Source organism: Monodelphis domestica, chromosome 5 (assembly GCF_027887165.1).
Source record: "Monodelphis domestica isolate mMonDom1 chromosome 5, mMonDom1.pri, whole genome shotgun sequence".
NCBI classification, from domain to species: Eukaryota; Metazoa; Chordata; class Mammalia; order Didelphimorphia; family Didelphidae; genus Monodelphis; species Monodelphis domestica.
The window spans coordinates 124,497,972-124,507,701 of record NC_077231.1 but is presented as its reverse complement, the minus strand read 5'-3'; the positions used below and the strand labels follow the sequence as shown (position 1 = coordinate 124,507,701).

At 37.3% G+C, this 9,730-nt stretch overlaps 1 protein-coding gene across 1 annotated transcript; it reads left to right on the top strand.

The window, feature by feature from the left end:
• Positions 1-890: 890 nt before the first annotated feature.
• AICDA (activation induced cytidine deaminase) lies at positions 891-7,138 on the top strand (the record flags this gene model as incomplete). The annotated part of the gene is made up of 4 exons (XM_007503630.2): positions 891-1,109; positions 4,624-4,894; positions 5,439-5,554; positions 6,367-7,138. Coding segments are annotated over 4 exons (660 nt in total), but the record flags the coding sequence as incomplete, so codon positions are not given.
• Between the last annotated feature and the right edge of the window lie 2,592 nt (positions 7,139-9,730).

The following is a 9,730-nucleotide window of genomic DNA, read 5'->3' as shown; positions in this document are numbered from 1 at the left end:
ATAGCAGGTAATATGATATAGGTTATCCATGTGCTATCATGCAATATATATATATATATATGCATATATATATATATATACCCATGTTTGTCATATTGTGAAAGACACACATTGCTTATACAAGAAAAAACTCATGAAGGATATAAAGGGAAATGCTTCAATTTGCATTCAGACTCCATCTAGGGTGGTGGACAGCCCTTTTATAAAATCATGAATCTTTTGGAAACCAATGATTTTAAAAAAGAAGTTTTAAATTTTGATATAATTAGCGTTCTCATTTCATCATTATCACCATCATTATTGCTTATTGGACTGATATTCTTGCACATCTTTGGTACATTTGACCCATTAACAGTCTACATATAACAGATACTCGGTAGAGGCAATTGGTTGATCTGTAGCCTTGAGAAATAAAACAGTTCTCTTCAGAGCTCAGCATATCATGCTTAATTAAATCAGACATGACATTCTGAGGAGAAGGTTGCTAAAAGCCGTGTGAGCTGTGAAATAGGAAAAGTGAAATTAGAAAATCCACTATAGTAATTCACAAGAAAACAAATATATGAAGAGATATGAATGAAAAGAGGAGCTAAATGAATACAATCCAACAATTTGAGAAACATACACATAGTGTGCTTACTGAAGAAGATATTAGACTGGAGAGCTTCCATGATTCTCCCAATACAGTAGATCTCTCCAAGGTCTGAAGGAATTAGCTAATTACTGAGGAGGTGAGTTTGCTTTCCTAACGACCTAGATAATGGTTGTTCCATGTTCTTGATGAGCCAATCTCAAGGAATAGGTTTCTATATTTCTCAGTCCTATAGCAAAAGAGATAATAGCATTTTCCCTGTCAAATATGACCCTAGTGATGAGTATCTCTAAGTTGAATTGATATCTACAGTGACTGTAGGGCAAGACAAATTTTTTTCAATCTCCTCTTTCTTCTTGTTGTCCATAGCCTCTTAATGAAAAAAAGGATATTTCTCTACCACTTCAAAAACGTAAGATGGGCTAAGGGTCGTCATGAAACCTACCTGTGCTATGTTGTGAAACGTCGGGATAGTGCCACCTCCTTCTCTTTGGACTTTGGCTATCTTCGCAACAAGGTATCAATCAGAGTATACTTTCTAGGAAGTTTAAAGCAAAACAAGTTATTTGATCACTGGGATTAATTCACTTTCTTCTTCACTTATATTTACATTTATTCCTGATACTTGCCTGTACTCCTGCCTATCAGTCATTTACCACATACTTACAAAATCAACAGTTCTCGTACTCTTTAGCACTACCCTCATTCCTACTTCTTTATTATACAACTTATGTTTTCACTCTCTCTAGCTTCCCACTTTGCCCAGAAGTTGCCTCCTAAAATCAATCAACCAATAAATACTGGGCAGTTAGGGATTACAATGTCTGCACCTAGAGTTGGGAAGATCTGTGGTCAGACATTGAACAACTCACCTGACCTCTAGCTCAATTTCTTCATCTGTAAAATGGAGACAACAATAGCATCTACCTTTCAAGATAGTTCTGATGATAAAATGAGGCTAAAATATTTGTAAAAGTGTTTTTTAAACATAAAATATACATGTGTTATAATCGGAAACATGTTATAAATAAATCTAAAACACACATACACACATATATACATACATACATATATATACACACACTACCTATTATTATTTATTGAATGTCTACTATGTTCCAGATAATGTGCTGGGCAAAGAAGGGAACTTACACTTAATGGAGCAGATATGTTCATATAAAAGTAGATTAAAATGTGAAATGGGACTGGAGCTGTGTTTCTATTGACAAAGGAACATCCTGATTGTTAGTTCTTCATTCTTCCAATGTGAACTCATATCTTTTCTGTAACTTATAGTCTTAAAGTATTGCCTGAGGTGGGGAGGGGGAGATCAATGATTTGCCCAGGGTCCCACAGCCAGTACACTTCAAATGTGTGGCTTGAACCCAGGTCTTCCTAACTTCAAACTTACCTCTCTATTTACCACATCATTTTGGTCAAGTTCTGGAAGGAATCAATCATTCAGAAGGTTTTTTTAAAGCCTTACTCCTGTCTTAGAATTAAGAATAAGTATTGGTTCTAAGGCAGGAGAGTGGTAAGGACCAGGCAATTAGTGTTAAATGATTTACCCAGGATCATGCAGCTACAAAGTATCTGAGTTCAGATTTGAACCCAGGACCTCCAAATTCCAGTCCTGGTGCTCTATTGAGGCAGCTAGTCACCTCTGGGGTCCTTCTAGTATGTGAAATATAAGGATAGACTAAGCTTCTAGGGTGAAGAGGTTTTTGGGTTACATTAGAACAAGTCTGTGTTCCTTCTACATATATAAATTATATAGAGCCTGAGCCTATGAGTCCAGTGATGTTGGGAACTCTCAGGAGGAGAAACTCTTTTCTCTGCAACTTAGAATCTTAGAAAGTTGCTTAGATCAATGGTATCAAATGGAAATAGAAACTAGTATCACTAAACCATACCTAGGAATCCCTATCAGCTATATATTAACTTAGAAAATCACAGAAAATCTATGCTTTATTGATTTATTATATTTTAAATCTCATTTTAATATGATTTGTACCATACTTGGGAGTGATGGGGGCCTCATATAGCCCATGGGCCATGTGCTTGACACCTCTACCTAATTCACTGAGAAGTTAAATGACTTTATGAAATATACACAAAATAAGTGTAAAGCAGTTAGTGGGTGAGTACTAAGAGATGAGGGAACAATACTGGCCTCATGGGGAAGAAGATGTTTGAGCTGAGCCCAGAAATTCTTTTTTTTTAATTTTATTTTTTTAAACCCTTACCTTCCATCTTGGAATCAATAATATTCTGTATTGGTTCCAAGGCAGAAGAGTGGTAAGGGCTAGGCAATGGGGGTTAAGTGACTTGCCCAGGGTCACACATCTAGGAAGTATTAGAGGCCAGATTTGAACTCAGGACCTCCCAACTCTGGGATTGGCTCTCAATCTACAGAGCCACCCAGCTGCCCCCTGAGCCCAGAAATTCTAAGAGGTAGAGGAATGGAATGAGGACAACCTGGATCAAGGCAGGGGGACCAGAGATAGCGTATTGTGTGTAAGAAGCAGCAAGAAGGCCAGTTTGTCTGGGCCATAGAGAGTATAAAAGGGTGCAATATGTAATCAGACTGAACTACGTAAGTTAGGATCAGGTTGTGAAGGGTTTAAAAAGGTCAAACGAAGGATTTTTTTGGTTTGTTTTAAAACCCTTAAGTTCTGTCTTAGAATCGATACTATATCAGTTCCAAGAGAGAAGAGAGTGGTAAGGGCTGGGTAATTGAGGTTAAATGAATTGTCCATTGTCACCTAGCTAAGATGTGTCTGAGGTCAAATTTGAGCCCAGAACTTCCTTTCTCTAGGACTGGCTCTCTATCCTCTGAGCCACTTAGTTGTCTCATAGATAGATTTTCAATATGACTAATCAATAGGCAGTTTCTAGGAGTGGCAGGCTATTACTAATCTTCTTCAATTTTAGGAAAGTATTTTTTATAAGTATAGAAAAATAAATGAAATATCCTACTTAGCTTTGTCATAAAGTAGCATTATTCTTTTTATTCTCCACTTCCTTTAACCTCATCTCAATTTGGTCAATAAATACCTTGTAAATTTTATTGGTGAGTTATAAAGATAAAATATTTAGATGGAAAAACTGTTCCAAAAAGTTCCAAAAAACTTTTCAAAACTGTTTAACTTGCCAATCAGGTTCAAACTGTTCAAAACCTGTTCAGATACTTTTGATAGAGGTAATTAAAAGCATCCTCAGTGATGAAGTAAAGCTCAAATGTGAACTTCCCTTTAGGGTCAGGCACAAAGATGCTTGAGACTCTTATTATAAAAATAAAGTCTCTATTGAAATATATAAGCATAAATAAAGGATTTCTAATTCTAAGGAATTCTAAATCCACCCAAATAAACTCCCAGGTTCTGAAAGGAACTGCTTCTCCTGTATTTCACAAGCTACACTAATCCTCCCTGATCTGACCAACCCAAATTTATACTATCTAAATAAAAACTACTGCTATTATTCTTATAAATCTTAACCTCACCTTCAAATTATAAAACAGCAAAGACTAGCTGGTTGAGTCTCAACAAGAATCAAGTTAGGTTAAGTTAAGTTAAGTTAAGTTAAGTTAAGTTAAGTTAAGTTAAGTCAAGTTAAGACTCAGAGTCCAAACCAAAGACCAGGTTTTCCTTTGGTCTTCTCAGAGTTAAACAATCTATAAAACCGCAATAGATAGTTACTAGTGTTTCCCAAGTTGGGAAAGGAATACACTAAGCTCCTTCGGATCTTTCTCTCAGACAAAGAGAGAGGCAAAGATGTTACCTCCTCCAGCCCTGAGAGTCTCCAAGTGTGTGTCTCTGCCAACTGCCAGAGAGAGTAATTAACATAGAAAAATGGTTATAACTGTCACATCTGAAATCAACATCTCTCTCAACTCTGCTTCAAACTCCAGTTATTTCTCAAGCCAGTCACTTTACTTCTTGTCCCTAAACTAATAAAGCCATACTTATTTTCTAATATCATCCTTACAACCTCTAACAATTTCCCCTTATTTTCTCTTCTTTCTTTAGAATGGCTGCCATGTAGAATTGATCTTCCTTCGATACATTTCTGCCTGGGACCTCGATCCTAGCCGATGCTATAGGGTGACATGGTTCACTTCATGGAGTCCCTGCTACGATTGTGCTCGTCATGTGGCCAACTTTCTTCGCTGCTACCCTAATCTCACTCTTCGAATTTTCACTGCCCGCCTCTACTTCTGTGAGGACAAGAAAGCTGAGCCAGAGGGACTTCGACGTCTGCATCGGGCTGGGGTCCAGATTGCTATCATGACTTTCAAAGGTTAGGATGGTTGAAGATGTAGAAATATGAGAGGAAAATACATTTCAAGCCTTATGTAAATCAGGAGTAGGGATGAAATGGATTCAAAATTCAAATTAGGAAAAGACATTGAGGTGAGGAGAGATATAACCGAAAGGGTTTCAGGTTTGGGTTACAATTTGGCTCCAGGGGCAAAGATTAGGATCAGAATTTTGTAGGAAGATGGTTAAAGGCATGAGATAATGCATGTGGAGGGTGACAGATCAATACACAGAACAGGAAGATGGATATTATATTAGAACCCATATTGGATTTGGAGTTTAAGGAACTGAATTCAGATCCTAACTATCCTAGTTACTACTTGTTTGCCCTTGAGTAAGTAATTTAATTTGTTTGCTCTTATGTAAAATGCAGTGCTCACAATCTGCTTGAGGGGGTCAAACCTGCCATATGTGGAAAATGAACAATATAATAATTATATAATAATGCACCCATCCTTTAGTTAGAGAATATGGTTTACTTTGACTTGGGACCTGACTCTCCCCCCTCCCCCTTTTCACCTAAGATTACTTTTATTGTTGGAACACCTTTGTGGAAAATAGAGAGAGGACCTTCAAAGCCTGGGAAGGATTGCATGAAAATTCTGTTCGTCTGTCTCGGCAACTCCGGCGTATCCTCTTGGTAAGAGGTTCCCTGTTCCCCAGCTTCCTTTGAGCCTCCTTTTCTTACTCTTTTTATGATCATTCATTTTCTCTTTCCCTGAGACCATTTTTTATTCCTTCTTTCTCCTCATTTCTTCTTTATTTTATTTATTTATTTATTTTTTTTGTAAAATCCTTACCTTCCATCTTGGAGTCAATACTTTGTATTGGCTCCAAGGCAGAAGAGTGGTAAGGGCTAGGCAATGGGGGTCAAGTGACTTGCCCAGGGTCACACAGCTGGGAAGTGTCTGAGGCCACGTTTGAACCTAGGACCTCCCGTCTCTAGGCCTGGCACTCAATCCATTGAGCTACCCAGCTGCCCCTTATTTCTTCTTTATTTTTATCTTTTGCATTGCTTCATAATTTGTTACTTCTTGATCTTTCTTTTTAAATCTTTCATCTCTTATCTTTACTTTAAAAAAAAACCTTATCTTGCATCTTAGTATAAATTCTAAGACAGAAGAGAAGGTTAAGTGACTTTTGCAGGGTCACAGCTAGGAAAGGTATAAGGTCCTTCTGCCTCCTGGCTTGGCGCTCTATTCATAGTGTCACCCCGCTATCCCACTCTTATCTTCTTTTAAGATTTTTCCCTTTTAACAATTTCTCTTTTAGCCTCATGTTTTGGTGCTTAATTTCTTAATTTCTTTGTCTCCATTCTTTCCTGTTCTGTACTTTTAAAATCTTTTTCTTTGAACTCATTCTTTTGACCTATATTCACTCCTCTCAACTCTCTCCTTAAAGATTGCACACTGGACCATACACCCCTCATTTCTCTCTTTTTCTTTTTTGCAGCCATTATATGAGATCGATGACTTAAGAGATGCCTTTCGTACTCTGGGGCTTTGATACCAGCTGCAAGATCATACAGAGTGACATAACTCTAGAGACAATGAGTCCATCCACCTCAACCTCTTCTTTCTATCCCTCAATTGGCACTTTTAACCTCCATTTCCTTCTTTCATTTCCCTTCTGTTTTTATGAATTCACAAGAAAAAAAATACTTTAAATTCTTTTGTGATGTCATGAGAAAAGAAGACACATATTTCCTGCTCAGGACCAGAAAAATCTATTCATCCTCAATTCTCCCTCTCCCCAAACTCTATTCCTTACAACAATTCCCTCTAGAAGATGCTTGAATTAGTGAATGAATTCACCCACCAAGAATCTACCACTCTGGTAACATGAATTTTGGGAAATGCTGAAGCAATGAGGGATGAGAACATTTTCAATATCCTTCACCCTGGACCTTCTGGCCAGTATCATTTTTCATAATTTGTTCCAGTTGAATTTTCAGTGAACTCACTGATGCTTCTTTTAACCTTTTGCCTGGATAACATGATTCAAATTTCAGTGAATGCAGTTTTCTATAGGGATACTCCTTTTTCAGACCCTGGTTTTATGTAGCATCTCTGTGAGTAAGGTTGAATGGCTCTAACTTTTAAATCTTCTTCTTTTATTTTATTTTTAAAACTTTTTATAAAAAAAGCATTAATATCTGTGCAGTGCTGTATTTTAGCTTTGTCTGATTCATGTGTTTGTGTTTGTAAATAAAGTATTTTTATGTATGGGATGCACTTGGTACTTCCTCTAATTTATCCAAGTAAATTTCTGGTAGAGGACTTTTAAATGGCTTTAGTCTTCAAAAAATGCTGAATCAAATTGTATTTTGGAAGTCAGGATTCGAAATCATCACCATACAATGAGACCCCCAACTAATGAATTCCTAGGAAATAAAATTTTTCTTAACAAGATATCCAGCTTTAAACCAGTGGTTTCGAACTCAACTAGAAACAGATTCCACTAAAATATCTTACAGATAGCTCCAGGTAGCATGTTGATTCAGAAAAAGTTATATGAACATTATTTATGTTCTGCTGAATGTTCATTTATTTTGTGAAATGTTTCCTAATTATATTTGTTGCAAAATAGAGCCCTATATGAAAGGAACAGAAGAAAGGAGAAAGGAACATACACATGGAATGAGATCCACCTGTGGCATGTGGTTGTCACTGTAGTTAGAAGGGAAGTAGAGCAGACATCTCTAGCCTCTCCTCTCCTTATCCTTCTTCAAATGGGACTTCTTGCCAGGGAAAACAGGAGGTTGGAGCTGCAAGTCACCACTGTTCTCCAACAGGGGGAGTACAAGGGTAGAAGTAGATCTATATGCTCTCTTAAATATTGTTTGTCCAGGGGATGTGATTGAGTTCCATCTAATTTCTGATCAATTTGTTATTTTGTGGGGAAAAGGAACCCTATGCTCAATATCCAAGGCTTCATCACTTTTTCACCTAATACCTGTCCCACAATGAACACATAGAGAGAATACCAATGAAACTCATTTATCCAAATCATAGTAAAACAAATCAAAGAAGGTATACAGAGGACAATTATGCACTAGACAATGCAGAGTGAAGGAATTCTTTCACTGAGAATGAGGTAACTCAATTCAATGAAGGATGTTTTTGGATCTCACCCAATGGTCTCTAAAGTAGTAATCTGGGAACAAGGACATAATGAAACCTGTCATCTCCATTCATATCTTCCCAGAGTCTTTTCCTTCAGTTAGACTTGGCTTCTTCTGTCTTCTCCCTTAAAGCTGGAAGCCAGAAATACCCAAAGGAACTCAACATCACAAACAAAGAAGACTCAAATCTTAATGAGTCCCCAAAGGAGACTGGAAGGAAACTGGTAAAAACTTGACCTTCTTTCACTTCTCCCCAACTCTGCCTCACCCCTTGCATGGAGCAAGGCATTCATCTCCATCAATAAGGAGAGAATCCCATATCACTTGGCCTTGGGACAGGAGTTACACATTTTAATCTGATTTTGACTCCAGGGAGTGTTTGACATCCTGGACTTTAAATCATGAGAAAGTCTTTATCATGTAGTTAGTGTTAGGCTAGACATCTAGGTAGACGAGAGAAGCATTGAACTAGATTTTCTACCTTCTCTTTAGTTTCACAGACTTAGTTCTGTCCATTAGCTAAGTTGAGGGCTCTTAACTTTTTATGATGACTTACCTTAAAATTCACTATTTAGGAGCAAGGAGAATATGTGGTTTATAGAAGCTGAAAGGACCAAGTGGCATGGGATTGGCATTTTATTTATTCAATTACTATTGGAATTTATTTATTCACAAGGAGCCAACAAGAGAATCATGGTAGTGTGGATAGAACATAGGAGCTAGAGTCAGGAAGAGGGTTCAAATCTGACCTCATATACTTACTAACTGTGTGAAAAGTTACTAACCCCAATGGACTCTACCAGGGGTATGCTGATAAATATGTAACAATTGGCTCTCTATGGAAACAAGCCAAATACAGCTCACTGTTAAATTTAATCTGTATTATTAAGATATATTGCAACATCTTACATATTGTAGGCACTGAATAAACATTTTCTGATTTTGTTGAATCAAAATTTTCCTGAAATTGGGCAATACCTGAGGAGACAAAGATCCAGACTTAGCAGAGCTAATTGAGTGATAATCTTAAGATTAGGAATGGAAATTAGATGAACTTAAGTCTCTGCTATAACTGGGAACAAGAGAATTGCACCACAATGACTATTAAAGGAAACTGCTGGTGCCTTGGATCTGGGTGAAACTGAAAGAGGTGGCTGAGAGATCAGTGATAGGATTCAATTAAGTTAAACAAACATTTATCAATTCTTTACTACATATAAGATCTTATACTTGGTACTGGGAACTTACTAGGAATATAATTTATTGCTTTTCAGTTGTGTCTAACTCTTTGTGACTCCTTTTGGGGTTTTCTTGATAGAGAAAATGAGATGGCTTTCCATTTCCTTCTCCAAACCATTTTTCATATAAGAGAACTAAGGCAAACAAGGTTAAGTGACTTGCCAAGGGTCATACAACTAGTAAGTTGCCTGATGCCAGATTTGAACTCAGGGAGATATATCTTCCTGACTCTATGCCCAGAGCTCTGTCCTCTGTGCCATCTACCTGTCCCAAGAATATATTAGCACTTGCCATTAAATCAGGCTCTTAGGATCACAGTCCCTTTGAGGCCATGTAGCCCAATTTCCTCACTTTATGAGTAAGGAACCTGAGATCTGGAGAGGTTGAGTGATATGATGAATTTGGTAATTGGGTAGAGGATCAAGTCCTTTGTGGAGTGGGGAATTAGAAAAC